The 16,748-nt window shown below is 41.8% G+C and overlaps 1 protein-coding gene across 7 annotated transcripts in view; it reads right to left on the reverse strand.

Moving 5' to 3' along the window:
- amot (angiomotin) overlaps positions 1–16,748 on the reverse strand; it is a 122,210-nt gene that overhangs the window by 43,560 nt on the left and 61,902 nt on the right. For all 7 annotated transcript variants that reach the window (XM_026327813.1, XM_026327808.1, XM_026327810.1 and 4 more), the window contains 3 exons: positions 15,368–16,379; positions 3,823–4,396; positions 2,286–2,430 (listed from right to left, as the gene is read on the reverse strand). In XM_026327813.1, the coding sequence (XP_026183598.1) occupies positions 2,286–2,430; positions 3,823–4,396; positions 15,368–16,326 (1,678 nt within the window). In that variant the 5' untranslated portion in view covers positions 16,327–16,379. The remainder of the gene's footprint in view (positions 1–2,285; positions 2,431–3,822; positions 4,397–15,367; positions 16,380–16,748) is intronic.

Genomic DNA, 16,748 nt, shown 5'->3' on the forward strand with positions numbered 1-16,748 from the left:
GCTACTGGTCAGCAGCTAACAGTCCAGACAATAGCTACCAGATAAGCCAGGTGTCATCAGTATGGCGGCTCAGCATGCAGCAGCACTAACGGCAGGGTGATCCAGCAGCCAACAACTGGACCCCAGCAGCAAGTAGCGGCATGTTTAGTCATACAACCCAGTGGACAGCAATCAGCGGCTGATAGGTGACAGGCTAGCTAACAGCCCCCGACACGGCAGATGTCTCTCTGGCATTACATGGCAGAATGATCCAATAGGCCTCAGCTGCAGCTGAAATTGTATACTTCCCTACTATATAGTATGTGAAAAACAGTAGGCAAGAAGTACCCGGATGACGTAATACTTCGGATTGAATTCTGAAGTATGCATATGATGGACATTTTGCTATCCCATGATGCCACAGGAGAGGAGTTGTCATATTTGAAAATGGTGGAAACGCGGCTCTTTTCAAATGTCCCTCGGAAAAATATTATTCATTGTGGTTAAATTGTACTTGTTTAACATAATCCAAATAAATGGCTGATTTATTGAAAGTTGAAACAATGTAAATCGATGAGATCATTTTGTGAATCAGGTGTAAAAAGATGTTTAATCATTATTACTGAGCAGATCAAGCTAACATCAATGCTGCACATCAGCTTGCTAACACTGCTTTTTTAACAGAGACTTTGTTAACCAGTTTAATAAAATTAGAACATTTAATGGAATTAAAACAATTCTGTGTAGAAGAGTGGGTTCTTTCAATATTTGCATGGTTGTGATGACACGACACGACAGTACGTCCAAATTCCATTCATAGTACCCTTATTCATACTATATAGACTGTACTTTTAAAACAGTTGAGAAGTATGTACTTAAATGTAGTACCTATTAGAGACTATGCAATTTCAGATTTAGTCCTCGTCTCCAGACAGCCCAGAATATATTCAGGGCACCATCAGGTAGAGAGATCTGAGGAGGAAAGTATCCAGACTGACATGACAGGAGACCAACAGTGGCATGGAACTATGAACAGATCCTGGTCTCAGCCTCACAGTGAGTTTGGGCTGTCATGGCTGACAGGCCTCTGCAACATCGCGTGGCAACTGGGGACAGTACCCCTGGATTGGCAGACCGGGGTGGTGGTCCCTCTTTTTAAGAAGAGGTTCCAGAGGGTGTATTCCAACTATAGCGAGATCACACTCCTCAGCCTCCCTGGGAAGATCTATGCCAGGGTGTTTGACAGGAGGATCCGGCCGATAGTAGAACCTCGGATCCAGAAGGAACAATGAGGTTTTCGCCCTGGTCACTGGACCAGCTCTATACCCTCTTCAGGGTGCTCGAGGGTTCGTGGGAATTTGCCAAACCAGTTCACATGTGTTTTACGGACTTGTTGGAGAGGGCATTCAGCTGTGTCCCTCACGGCATTCTGTGGGAGGTGCTCTGGGACTATGGGGTCCGGGGCGCTTTGTTAAGGGATATCCGGTCTCTGTACAACTGGTGCAGGAGCTTGTTTCACATTGCTGGCAGTAAGTCAGACCTGTTCCCAGTGCATGTTGGACTCCGGCAGGGCTGCCCTTTGTCACTGGTTCTGTTCACTATTTTTATTGACAAAATAGTCGGGGAGTCAGGGACCGCAGGATTTCATCTCTGCTTTTTGCAAATGATGTTCTGTTGGCTCCATTGAGCCAGGACTTTCATCGTGCACTGGGGCGGTTTGCAACTGAGTGTGAAGTGGCTGGGATGAGAATCAGCACCTACAAGTCCGAGGCCATGGTTCACAACTGGATAAAGGTGGCTTGCCATCTCCAGGGCAGGAGAAAGATCATGCCTCAAGTGGAGGAGTTTAAGTATATTGGGATCTTGTTCATGAGTGAGGAAAGGATGGAGCGTGAGATTGACAGACAGATTGGTGCATCGGCAGCAGCAGTGCGGTCAATGTATTGGTCCGTTGTGGTGAAGAAGGAGCTGAGCCGAAAGGCAAAGCTCTGTATTTACCGGTTAATCTACGTTCCTACTCTAAGGTAAGGTAATTTTTAGCGTTATGCGTGTTAAGCATGTTTGATAAGAAAAAAAAACAACAGAGCTAACGAAAAAGTCTAAATCAACTTTAATTTCTTTTTTTTTAAATAAAATGTTTAATGGTCCAACAAGTTTTGCAATACACTTTAAGTGATGTATAGTGTTTTTATTATCTAGCTCCTTCTCTTCCCACAATATATATTTTAAATTTTTTTTCAGTTTTTATAAAGGTTTTATCAAAGATAAAGCATCCAGATGGTTATTGGACCTCTCTGCTCTCTCACCTCTGAGGTCCCTGTTGAAGTCGTGCAGGCGGCGCACCTCCAACTCCAACTTGTTCCTCATGGTTTTCTCCAGAGCCTCTCTCTTGGAAGAGGACTTGGCAAGGTTTTCATAGGCCTCTGACACCAGCTGGATCTCTGTTTCCAGCTGCACACATACACATGAGGAATGAAGTGAAACAGAGTGAAAATGTGTAATATAAATTTACATGATAGTTATAATGTTGAAATATTTGATCTTTTAAGACACAGACTTTATGACTTTTATTCTATTCTTTTCCACTATACTTTATAAAATTTAAAATGTGTCCATAGCATCACTTTTTAATTTCAGGTAATGGTTTATAAGTTTGTTAAAACATGTTATGTTGCACTTCAGGTGCCACGGCAAGACAAGTTTATTTATATAGCACAATTCATGCACAGGGTAGTTCAAAGTGTTTTACAGAAATAAAAAAAATAAAAGTTAAAGTACATAGGCAAAAATAAGAAACAGCTAATAGTAAAAGATTGACCTAAAATTAAATTAAAGGAGAATGAGTGCAGATAAAACACTTTCAATTCTCATATGCAGACACTAAAAAAATTTTAGTTGCATAAAACTGAAATGCTGCTTCTCCATGTTTAGCCCTGACTCTGGGTATGAGCAGAAGGCCTGTCGCTGATGTTCTGAGAGTCCAAGATGGTTCATATGGCACCAACATGTCATAGATGTGCTTGTGGTGCTGAGCCACGAAGAGACTTATACACAGTGCTGTTTTAAAGTCTATTCTCTGAGCAACAGGAAGCCAGTGCAGAGATCTGACAACAGGACTAATGTGGTTGTACGTCAGGACCTGAGCAGCAGCATTCTGAATGTACATGTATAGCCATACATCCATTAGCTTAACATTTCATTTATTTAGCTAAGGTTTTATTTTTGAATAAAGCAAATTCGCTTTGCATCACACATAATGTACTACTTATGTATTATCACTCCAGTTCTCTACAGTTTTTTTAGGTAAAAAATCCCTACTTTGTATTATTATGTTTCTGCTATTTTCCAGCAAAGAATTACTGTGGAGTTGAAATGTATTTAATGAACTAATTGTACAATTCATCAGGCTATTCACAGTATTCATATTTGTGTAAAAAAGTATGCATCTCCAGCATCTATCCACTTGCTTTATTTATCAGAGACAGTTCAAGTCTTGTTAGAAAATACATTGATGGTTCATTTTAATCATTACGTCTTTCAAGGGAGGCTAGCTGTATCTTCTGTTTAAACTCTGAGTTTTTTAGGCAGAAACAGAGGGAGATCTTTGGTGTGTGAGCAAACTGTGGACTACTATGTTTAATTTTTGGACCACTGGATATACGTAAGCTGCCTTTACAACAAAAAAGGGAGAGGAAAGTTTAATGCCATTCATTTACATATACTCCCCAAACTAGAACCACAAGGGACAACTGATTTTCAGCTGCCTTTTAGGAATGCATTTGAATGAAAATTAATTACTTAAATGAAATGTACTGTTTAAAGTTCTTGTGCAATATATATTACCTTGTGCAATTTGGTGACTTTCTCGCGGCAGGCCTCTGTCTCTTGTCTCAGCATCCTGTTCTCTTCTGTCAACACATCCACCATTTGGTGGGCACGAGCCATCATAGCAAAGGACTCCCCGTGCAGGTGGGAACAGGAATGTGGGTGGGGAAAATGTCCGGCTTGGACTGGAAATTGAGGCTGCAGAAATGGTCCTTGTAACTGTTGTTGCTGCTGCTGTTGAAATTGATGATGCTGCTGTTGATGGTGCATCCTTGGGGTGGAGCCATAGGGGTCATGAGGGAAACTGTGACCTCTCTGAGGTGTCGGATGAATGGCCCCTGGGGTGAAGGGCTCAGTTGTATGGTGGGAGCCAGGACCCTGCAGAGTGCGGGGAGCCATGTTGGGGAAGGGCTCTCCCTGGTTCTGGGGCTGCTGGTGAGGGAAGGAAGGATGGGAGGAGTGGGAGGCACTGAGCATGCTGCTGAGAGTTGAGGACTGGGCACGGGATAGGGAGCCCACAGAGGTGACAGAAGAAGTAGGACTGTGCTGATGAAGTGTCCTCTGGGAGTGAACTGAACCTTCTTTACTGGACCTGAGGAAAGATCAGCTCTCATCAGTTACACAAAGTGCCAATCTATCACAAGGTTAACACACAGAAAGACAAACCTTCACACTCACATTCATGCTTAAGGGCAGTTAAGAGTAACCAATTAAACTAACCAATATGTTGGTATGTTATGTGGAAAGAACTCAATACCAGAAATAAAAATCAAAATGTGTCTTGACCAAGCACAGAACGTTGCTTGGTCAAGTTTTGTTCACATATACTCTATGGTCAAGTAGTTCTGGATTTTAATATATGTCATTTTAAACTATTTTGTTATTCAATTTATTATTATTCACTATTCAACATTCTATTATGACTATGCTTTGATAACATTTAACATCTGCCAACTTTGTCTTCTTTTATTCAATGAAAAAACATGTTCATAAAAAGCATAATTTTGTATCAAATGCTGAACATGCTGAATATGTCTCACCATTAATATGTAGTAAATAATTACATTTTTTGCAATCTAAACAATCAGAAGCGCATTGTTCCAAATAATGACAATTTCCTGTTTCTCAGGAGAACCCATACATGTGTGTTTAAATCAGTGAAGGTAATTGTAGATCTGATTATAATTGTGACAGATTGTTAAAACGAGGTGTTAAGAATTATTGACAAACTGTATATAACAATAATGGCATTTGCTTTAGACATATCCATGACATGTTATTCACCAAAGTTTTCAAATTTCCCCATATTTTACATAAAATTAGCATATTTAAGCTTCCTAACAAAGACAATATTTTACAAAGAAACCTGGTGGTAGATAGCTTTAGTCGAGCAGTTTTGTCTTGCTGCATAGTGAACTTTATTGGAAAAAAATGTAAAATGTAATGTAAGTGAAATGTGCTGAACACACACACACACACACACACACACACACACTCTCACACACACACACACACAAGCATTTTCAATTGGTTTGATGTAGAGCAAACATTTCTGCCTTTTGTCCTCAAAAGAGTGTTATCAAAGCCAAGCAGATCACGTCCTGACTTGTTCTCCCGTGATGATTACAATTCTGCAGCTGTTTAAATCCAGTTTGCCCTGAGGTATGAGGTTACTGTGAAACAGGTCCAACAAGCTCCATTCTCAACATCCAAAAAAAACTAGGAAACCATGAAAATCTCTTGTATCTTATCTTTTTTTAAATGTTTCAACTTTGTCATGAAAACTAAAATCATATAATGTTTTGTTCTTACTGGAGTGGAAACAAATCCTAAATTTTCATTATTACTGAACAATGAAACTCCATGTGAACGTGTGCAATGATCCATTTCAGTCTGTATGTTGGCGAATCTATATATGGAGGAGACCAAGAACAGCTGGAGTCAAGAAGCTTCCTGGGACCAGGGACCACCTTAACTGATTGATAACTGATTATTTCAATTCAGAAGTTTAAAAACTTAAAATACAGTTATATGATAATCACAAGAATGCAACAATGAATGTGGGTCTTGGTATAGCATTTTTAGACTTTTTCAGCTTAATTTAAAATATGTACTTTGTGGCTGTAGTTATGTAATTAAAACAAACAAGTAACAAGATATTTGAAGATTTAACATTTATAGTGCTAATAAAAATGTTATTAGCATGATTTATTATTAATAAAACAGTTTCTGAAAACATACTAATATACAAGTGTAATATCCATTAACAAATACCCATGAAGGTCAGAGGTCAGAGCAGCTCTTCTTTGAGATGGCAAATGTTAACAACTATCCAGTGTACCCACCCTCAGGCTCTCCGTGTGATGCTCTCCCCTCACATTTTAAAGAGGTTTTAATTACATAAGGTCCATCTGTTCTTATCATTATTAATCTCAGTCTAACCTCAGGGATAGTTCCTAGCAATTTTAAAAATGCAATAGTACAGCCACTCATCCAAAAGCCTGGGCTACATCCATGAGTTCTTGCCAAATTCAGGCCAATCTCCAGATTCCACTTTTTATCAAAGATTTTAGAGAAAACTGTTTCTTGTACTACTTGACTTAACTGTTGCGTTTGATACTGTGGACCATGATATTCTGATTTCTCGTTTAGAACACTGGGCTGCTTTAAAGGGTGTAGCCCTGGACTGGTTTCAGTCCTACCTGACAGACAGGACTTTCTGTGTCTGCATTGGAGACTGAGTAATGCAACCACAGGGGGGCACAATCCAGTGTCTTCATGTGCTGGTCTCAAGTCTGGGTAAATGCAGATGGTTGTGTCAGGAATGGCATCCGATGTAAAATTTAAGCCAAATCAAACATGCGAATCCCAAATATGACTTTCATACCGGATCGGTCGCGATTAACAACAACCGCCACTGGTGCTGATGACTTACCGGGTGCCAGTGGAAACTGGACTACTGTTGGTCGAAGAAGGAGAGGAGGAATGCGTGTTTGGAGGCAAAGAGAGAAGAGGAAGGGCAGGAGTGTAGGACTTAGAGTAGGGACTGAATGTAGGGACTTTGTCAGGGAAAACTAGAGAGTTGGCTGGTGGATATCTTGTGTGTTCAGGAGACCAGGTGGAAAGGTAGCAAGGCCTATTGATTAGGAACAGGGTTCAAGCTGTTTTATCTGGTGTGGATGGAAAGAGGCATGGAGTAGGAGTTATCCTGAAGGAGGATTTTGCTAGGAATATTCTGGAGTGTCAGATAGGGTGATGAGTCTGAAGCTGGAAGTTGAAGGTGTGATGTTGAATGTTGTCAGTGGTTATGCCCCACAGTTAGGATGTGAGTTAGAAGAGAAGGAGAAATGTGGGTGACATGTAAGAGTGGAGGCAGGAGCACACAAGTTGATTACATCTTGTGTAGACATTTCAACCTGAAAGAGATCAGTGACTGCAAAGTAGTGGCTGGGCAGAGTGTAGCCAGACAGCATAGGATGGTATTGTGTAGGATGACTCTGGTGGTGAGAAAGATGAAGAGGACAAGGACAGAACAGAAGACCAAGTGGTGGAAGTTGAAAAAGGAAGTGTTGCATGGCTCTCAGGGAGGAGCTGAAACAGGCTCTGGGAGGTCAGGAGGTTCTTCCAGATGACTGGACAGATACAGCTAAAGTGATCAGGGAGACAGGTAGGAGGGTACTTGGTGTGTCATCTGGAAAGAGGAAAGCAGATAAGGAGAATTGGAGGTAGAATGAGGAAGTTCAGGAGTGTGTTAAGAGGAAAAGGTTAGCTAAGAAGAAGTGGGACACTGAGAGGACAGAAGAGAACAGACAGGGAGATGCAGCATAAGGTGAAGGTAGAGGTGGCAAAGGCCAAACAAAGGGCATATGAGGATTTGTATGATAGGTTGGACACTAAGGAGGGAGAGGTGGATTTGTACAGGTTGGTGAGGCAGAGAGACAGAGATGGGAAGGATGTGCAGCAGGTTAGGGTGATCAAGAACAGGGATGGAAATGTGTTGACAGGTGCCACAAGTGTGATGGAAAAATGGAAGGAATACTTTGAAGAGTTGCTGAATGAGGAAAATGTTAGAGAGCACAGAGTAGAAGAGATGACTGTTGTGGAGCAGGAAGTAGCAAAGATCAGTAAGGATGAAGTGAGGAAGGCATTAAAGAGGATGAAGAGTGGAAAGGCAGTTGGTCCTGACGACATACCTGTGGAAGTATGGAAGTGTTTAAGCAGAAGCCCGCGGCTCATCATCTGCCTGTTCACGTTTCTAATAGATTTTCCCCGCTCAGTGACACACCCGCTGAGAAACCGACTCTGATAATTGGCAGTTACATAGTCAGGAACATGAAAATAGAGACACCAGCGACCATAGTCAAATGTATTCCTGGTGCCAGAGCGGGCGACATCAAGTCAAATCAGAAGCTGCTGGCTAAGGCTAATTGTAAATATGGAAAAATTGTTATTCACGTCGGCAGCAATGACACCCGATTACGCCAATCGGAGGTCACTAAAATTAATGTTGAGTCGGTGTGAAATTTTGCTAAATTAATGTCGGACTCCGTAGTTTTCTCTGGACCCCTCCCCAATCTGACCAGCGATGACATGTTTAGCCGCATGTCGTCATTCCGTCGCTGGCTGTCTAGGTGGTGTCCAGCAAACGATGTGGGCTTCATAGACAATTGGGCCACTTTCTGGGGAAAACCTGGTCTGGTAGCGAGAGACGGCATCCATCCCACTTTGAATGGTGCAGCTCTCATCTCAAATTTGGCTGAGTTTATTAGCCAACCTAAAGCCTGACAATCCAGAGTGGGGACCGGGACGCAGAGTCTAAAACGCCTCTCTGCAGTTTCCTTAGAGCCGCCGCCCCCCTCAAACCACATAGAGACTGTGTCTGCCCCTCAAACATATAAATCAAATAAATCAGAAGTTAACAGAAGAGGAGTTATTCATAAAAACTTAATAAAAATTAAGACCACTCCTCTTATTGAAAAGAAAAACAGAACTGTCAAATGTGGATTAATAAATATCTGGTCTCTTTCATCTAAATCTCTGTTAGTAAATGATTTGATAACTGATCACCAAATTGACCTACCTTACTGAAACCTGGCTACAGCAGGATGAATATGTCAGTCTGAATGAATCAACCCCCCTCAGTCATAAAAATTATCATGTTCCTCGAAGCACAGGTCGAGGTGGAGGAGTAGCTGCAATCTTCCACTCAAACTTATTATTAAACTTTCATCCTCAGAACAGTTATAACTCATTTGAGAGCCTCACTCTTAGTCTCTCGCATCCAAACTGGAAAACACAAAAACCAGTTCTACTTGTCATTGTGTACTGTCCACCTGTCCCTTACTCAGAGTTTTTAACTGAATTCCCTGACTTTCTGTCCGATTTAGTGCTTAGATCAGATAAAGTTATTATAGTGGGAGATTTTAACATTCATGTAGATGTTGAAGATAACAGCCTCAGCATTGCATTTAATTCTATATTAGATTCAATTGGTTTCATTCAAAATGTTAATTAACCCACCCACTGTTTCAATCACACCCTTGATCTTGTTCTGATGACACATGGCATCGAAATTGAACATCTAATAGTTTTTCCCCCAAATCCTGTTTTGTCAGATCATTCTTTGATAACTTTTGAATTTAAAATGATGGATCATGCAGCGTTTGGAAGAAAATTCAACTACAGCAGATGTTTATCCGACAACGCTGTTAATAAATTTAAGAAAATGATTCCATCTTTATTTGCATCTATGCCAAGTATAAAGTGGAGGGCAGCTGCTTCAATCCCACTCCCTACCAAATTGATCATGTTGTTGACAGGTTGTCAGCGTTGACAACCTCACTGCGTGAAACGCTTGATTCTGTGGCCCCTCTGAAAAAGAAGTTAGTGAATCAGAGAACACTAGCCCCATGGTATAATTTACATATTCGTACCTTAAAGCAGGCATCACGAAGGCTGGAAAGGAAGTGCCATTCCACAAACTTAGAGGAAATTTTTCTAGCCTGGAAAAACAGTCTACTAACATATAAAAAAGCTCTCCGTAAAGCCAGAACTGCATACTATTCATCACTAATAGAGGAAAATAAGAACAATCCCAGGTTTCTTTTCAGCACTGTAGCCAGGCTGACAAAAAGTCACAGCTCTGTTGAGCCCAGTGTTCCCTTAGCTCTCAGCAGTGATGAATTTATGAGTTTCTTTACAAATAAAATCACAACTATTAGAGATAAAATTCAGCAGATGCTTCCTATACCTGCAATAAATGAATCTTCTACTACAGTAGCTCTTGAATCATCTGTAGGACCTCAGTTATGTTTAGACTGCTTCTCTCCCATAGATCTCTCTGAATTTACATCAGTAGTTGCTTCATCGAAATCATCAACGTGTCTCTTGGACCCCATCCCGACTAGAATGCTTAAAGACACCCTGCCATTAATGAACTCATCCTTATTAGACTTGGTAAATTTATCTCTAGTATCAGGCTACGTACCACAGGCCTTTAAGACTGCAGTAATCAAACCTTTACTCAAAAAGCCTAGTGTTGATCCAGGAGTCTTGGCTAATTATAGACCAATATCCAACCTGCCGTTTATGTCTAAAATCCTAGAAAAAGCTGTTGCTAAGCAGCTATCAGACCACTTACACAGGAATGAACTATTTGAAGATTTTCAATCAGGATTTAGAGCACATCATAGTACAGAAACAGCACTGTTGAAAGTTACCAATGATCTTCTCTTAGCCTCAGATAATGGACTTGTTTCTATACTTGTCCTCCTAGACCTTAGTGCTGCATTCGACACCATTGACCACAACATCTTATTACAGAGACTGGAGCATGTGATTGGTATCAGAGGAACAGCGTTAAAGTGGTTCCAATCCTATTTATCGGACAGATTCCAGTTTGTTCATGTCCATGATGAACCTTCCACATTAACAAAAGTTAGTTATGGAGTTCCACAATGCTCCGTGCTAGGACCGATTCTGTTCACCCTGTACATGCTTCCTTTAGGATATGTCATTAGGAAGCACTCTATTAATTACCACTGCTATGCAGATGACACTCAGTTATATCTATCTATTAAACCTGTTAACACAAACCAGTTAACCAGACTTCAAGCCTGTCTAACTGACATAAAGGCCTGGATGACCAGTAACTTTTTACTTTTAAACTCAGAGAAAACAGAAGTCATTATATTTGGGCCAAAAAATCTCAGAAATAACTTTTCTCAAATTATAGCTACTCTAGATGGCATAGCCCTGGCCTCCAGCACTACTCTAAAAAACCTTGGAGTTATTTTTGACCAGGACATGTCCTTTAACTCACACATAAAACAAATCTCTAGAACTGCATTCTTTCACCTGCGCAACATTTCCAAAATTAGGAACATCCTGTCTCAAAATGATGCAGAAAAACTAGTCCATGTATTTGTTACCTCAAGACTAGATTACTGTAACTCATTACTAGCTGGATGTCCCAATATCTCCATAAAAAGCCTCCAATTAATCCAGAATGCCGCAGCCAGAGTCCTGACAGGAACTAGCAAGAGAGATCATATTTCTCCTATATTGGCTTCTCTTCATTGGCTCCCTGTAAAATATAGAATAGAATTTAAAATCCTTCTTCTCACATACAAATCCCTTCATAATCAAGCTCCTTCATACCTTAAAGACCTCATAGTACCATATTATCCCAATAGACCACTTTGCTCTCAGAGTGCAGGTCTACTTGTGGTTCCCAGAGTTTCCAAAAGCAGACTGGGAGGCAGAGCCTTTAGTTATCAAGCTCCTCTCCTGTGGAACCAGCTCTCAGCCTGGGTTCAAGAAGCAGACACTCTCTGTACTTTTAAGGCTAGACTTAAAACCTTCCTCTTTGACAAAGCATATAGTTAGGGCTGGCTTCAGGCAACCCTGAACCATCCCTTAGTTAGTTATGCTGCTATAGGCCTAGACTGCCCGAGGACCATTGGTGCACTGAGCTCCCCTCCCCTAACCCCCCGTTAAAGGGAGTTTTTTCCTCTCCACTGTCGCCAAGTGCTTGCTCATAAGGGAATTGTTGGGTTTTTAGTTTTAGTTTTTGTAAAGTGCCTTGAGATGATTTGTATTGTGATTTGGCGCTATACAAATAAATTGAAGAAGGTGGAGGATTTTAAGTACCTAGGGTCAACAGTCCAGAGCAACAGAGAGTGTGGAAAAGACCTGAAGAGACATGTGCAAGCAGGTTGGAACAGGTGGAGAAAAGTGTCAGGTGTGATATGTGACAAAAGCAAGAATGAAAGGAAAGGTGTACAAGACAGCGGTGAGACCAGCAGTGTTGTATGGTTTAGAGACAGTGGCACTGAGAAAAAGACAGGAGGAAGAGCTGGGGGTAGCACATCAGAGGGAGTACATCAGAGGGACAGCTCATGTGAGATGTTTTGGAGGAAAAGCCAGGAAGCCAGATTGAGATGGTTTGGACATATTCAGAGTGACAGTGAATACATTGATAAATGCTGAGGTTAGAGCTGCCAGGAAGGAGGCCTAGAGGAAGACCAAAGAGGAGGTTCCTGGATGTAGTGAAGAAGGACAAGAGGATAGTTGGTGTGGGTGAGGAGGATACAGAGGATAGGGTTAAATAGAGGCAGATGATTCTCTGTGGCGACCCCTGAAGGAGCAGCTGAAAGGAAAAGAAAGAATTGGAGACTCTGAGTCCTCCTCTGCGCCTCTTTCTTATGGAGTCCCACAGGGTTCAATCTTAGGACCTATGCTTTTCTCTTTATATTTGTTGCCCCTCGGCTCCATCCTCAGAAAACACAGCATTTCCTTCCACTGTTCCATTGACGATGCCCAAATTTATGTTCTAACTAATTAACTAATGTGTTGGTACTTGTCCCCAGTTCTACGAGTACGGTCACCCCGGTGGACTTTGATCTAAAGCTTGACAGCCAGATCCGATCGGTGGTTAAATCCAGTTTCTTTTATCTGAGTCAACTAGCCAAAGTTAAGCCTTTTCTCACTCAGCAGCCTTCTTTACCTCCTGTAATGCACTTTAGTTCGGATTCAGTCAGTCCTCTATTTTTCGACTGCAGCTTGTACAAAACGCTGCCACACGTCTTTTTACTGGCACACTCAAATATGAACATACCTCTCCAATTTTATCCTCACTCCATTGGCTGTCAGTGCCCTTTAGGGTCCAATTTAAACTCCTTTTATTTCTTTTTAAATGTTTAAATTGTGCTGCTGCTGTGCTCTGAGCTTCTGCATGCTTACATTCCTACTTGGGCGCTCAGGTCGGCTGACCTACTACTGAGTGTACCCAAAATCAAGTGTGAGCTCAGAGGGGACCGAGATTTTGTGGTGGCAGCACCAAAATTGTGGACTGAATTGCCCTTCCACATTAGACAGGCATCCTCATTATTGACTTTTAAATCTGTTAGAGAAATTAAAATGTTTACCCTCCTGTGACCTGATCCACCTTACTTTAGTATAACTGAAACACTTCTGGCCCTGTGATGGACTGGTGACCTGTCCAGGGTGTACCCCTGCCTTTCACCCGAGAGAGAGCTGGGATAGGCTCCAGCAGATCCCCGTGACCCTGGCTTTCAGGAAAAAGCGGGTACAGAAGATGGATGGATGGATGAAACACTTCTGAATAGAGCCTATTGTGTATTGTGGAAATATAATTGTTGCTCTCAGTGAGCACAGTTTTCTCTAACCTTGACTATGTGATGAGGGCCCAGATGTCTTTCTGTGAAAAATCACCTCCTTTTTGTGTTACCATGAAAACTGATGTGTTGGGCTGCAAGCAGCCAGTGACCCTCATGCTGTACTAAGGTGCTGTGTGACTGTTACTCCTTGCAAGTAAAACTTCTATATAATCTTACCAAAGTTCGTCCTCTGAGTCTATTTGTTAAAGAATTTACCTAACAAAATCGCTTCTTAAAATTCACCTGTTTTCAAAGACGTTTGACACAGTCTGAGATGTTGACATTATTGGTCATTTTTTCTGTATTTATTTTGATGAATTTGTTTTTGTAGTTTTGGTGTTTGCTGTTGTTTTTTAATACTGTTTTTGTTTTGTGTTTTTGTCTTGTACGGCACTTTGGTCAACTTTGGTTGTTTTTAAAGCGCTAGATAAATAAAGTTACAGTTACAGTTACATTTACATTTAACTGGTGAATGAGGACACAGTCCTTAACACCCTCCCGCACAAGACTTTTGTGCCAGAACTGAAACTGAAAAATGGAAAACTGAAATTGAAAAATGGAAAATTAAAATTGAAAAAATTAGACTTGAAACTGAAAAAATACTTATTTACTTTCGGTGTCCTCATTTCTATTCAGTTCTTTTTGTCTCACATCTTGTTCCATAAACATCTAGAATATTCATTGTAACTTCTGCAACTGGAGGAAGATGAAGGTCACACAGGATAAGAAGGTAACAATTTTCCCTTGGTTCCAAGAAATGTGAGCAAGGCTAACCAATTCTCACAGCCTTCACACACTATTTAAGCATTGTCAAATGAGAAGGACTCCTGTTGTAATGAATATACTGTATAAAAGATATAGCTTTTATACAGTAGTTCTGCAAACACCATTAGTTGACAATAAACAGATAATTGTTTGCTAAGTAACACAACAAATGAGCAAGACTTAGGCAAGTCTAATGCAGTTTAAATGCTTTTGCCTTAATGTCTTAGCTTCATTTTTATTCTTCTCCAATTTCAAATGACTATTCAGAATTCAACTCATATGGTATTTTTGAAAAAAAAAAAAAAAATTGGTGTAACCCAATACAATGTAGCATTAAGCTGACTACCAATGTCATACACGCTTTTATCACAACACGGCTTGACTATTGTAATGCCCTGTATACAGGTGTCAGTCAGTCCTCACTCTCTTGTTTACAGCTCGTACCGAATGCCACAGCCCGACTCTTAACTGGTACCTGTATGCGTGAGCATATTACACCTGTCTTAGCTTCTCTTCACTGGCTTCTGGCCTACTTTAGAGTTGATTTTAAGATATTCTTATTTGTTTTTAAAGCGCCTAATGGTCTTCCCCCATTTTTTATATTTTGAAGCTTTTAAATCCCTTCAGTCCTGCTTGGTACCTAAGGTCAGCTGATCACCTGCTCCCACCTAAGACCAGACTCAGGAGCAGAGGAAACTGTGTATTCTCAGTCAGTTAAATGCCCCAGGAGTCATGCTACACCTCTTATCCAATCAAATTGCTTATTTGTAACTGCTGTATAGCACTATAAGAATTTGCCCTGACTTAAGTGGTAGTAAACTGTTCCTTATCCATATATTTAGCAGACACACAGCAACACTCTCTTATAGTCTGTGTCCATCTGATGGCTATAAGGCAGGGTTGATGCAAGCTTAGAGCTAACTAATGAACTATCTAAAAGTGTCTGTGAAGCACTGTACATACACGTAGAACTGCACAGGTCATTATTATGTGTGATCCCTGTCACATCACATCATGTGATCATCATTTGATTAAAGTATTATTATACATATTTAAAATATTTATTATACTGTATGTATACATGTAAATGAAGGGTTGTATGTGTGTTTGTTCCTTACCTAAATGAGCCATACTCAGGTGGAGGCTGGTATCGAACATGGGGCGTCTCCCTTGAGTGCTCCCTTGACCTCTGCTCCTGGTAAAACTGGCCTCCAGGTTCCTGCTGCTTGGTAGGTGAGCCCATTCCTTTGAAGGGGTAGTCTGGTGGTGGGCCACGATGTTGAGGTTTGTAGTAGTCACCTGGTGGCCCTGGGGGTGGCAACTGGGGGGACAGTGGGGCACTGGTGACAGGTGCATGGGTCTTCACACCGCTGGTGGCCAGGGAGAGCTGCATAAGTCGTTCACTGAGAGACCGAACATGCCCTTGCTTCAGGTCTTTCAACCCATCATCCTGGTGCACTTTGCCTGAGCCACTCACTCGCTGAACGGTAGGGCGACCCTCAGTGCGCAACTTGGTGCTGGTCACACCAGTTACATAAAAGGTAGCACCCACTGATGCAGGCAGAGAAGGTTGCTGGGCTTGGTTGTTCTGCTGCTGAGGCTGAGGAGGAGAACCATGGCCACGGAAGTATTGGGACTGCACTTTGGCCTCCTCGTATGTAGGAAGGTCTTCAGGGTTTGGGCACTGCCCTTGGCCACTACCACCACCTCCACTGCTGGTTCCTCCTCCAGCCCCTAAACCTCCACCCCCTCCACTGGTCCCACCTGCTCTTGCGGAGCCCAGTTTCTCCAGCCCATTGTCTGTCTGCAGCTCCTGTCCCTGAGGCTCCTGGCGTGCAATGTGGGGAGTTACAGAATGGTCGTCAGTGGGGCCTACCTGTCCCTGTCCCTGTCCTGAGTAACCTCCTCCCCCTCCTGTGCCTCCACCACCTCCTCCTCCTCCTACTTGTTGCTGCTGATGCTGTTGTAGCACATAATTTCGGTTCATCTGCTCCTGCAAGAGGCGCTGCAGGACAGTGTTGCCGCCACCTCCCACACTGTTGCTGCTGTTAGACATCTCCTCTGCTGCGGCCCTCATCTCTGCCTCACGCTGGCCACGCACCTCATGGAAGGACAAGCTCCGTCCACGGTCTACACTCCCCAAGAGGAGCAGAAAGTAAAAAGAAAGACAAAGGAAAAGGATGCAGTGTGTCAAAGGGATTTTATATTGATGAATGTGAAAGAATGAAAGAAGAAACAATCCAAGAGAGCGACAGAGAAGGCAGAGAGTTAAGAAATTGCAGATATACAAAGAAAAGCCAAAAGGGGGAAAGGAACATCCACCATTGTCCCACCCCTCACACACAAAGCCATGGAAGAGCTGATGACGCATGATGGGATAGAAGAACAACACAAGAGGAAGAAAAATATCTAAAACAAAAAAAAAACAAAGAAGCCAAACTACCAACAAAACCCAAATCCCAAATACCCCAAATATCAAGGCCAAGCATTAACATAAAG

This window comes from Mastacembelus armatus, chromosome 14, assembly GCF_900324485.2.
Source record: "Mastacembelus armatus chromosome 14, fMasArm1.2, whole genome shotgun sequence".
In the NCBI taxonomy this organism is placed as follows: domain Eukaryota; kingdom Metazoa; phylum Chordata; class Actinopteri; order Synbranchiformes; family Mastacembelidae; genus Mastacembelus; species Mastacembelus armatus.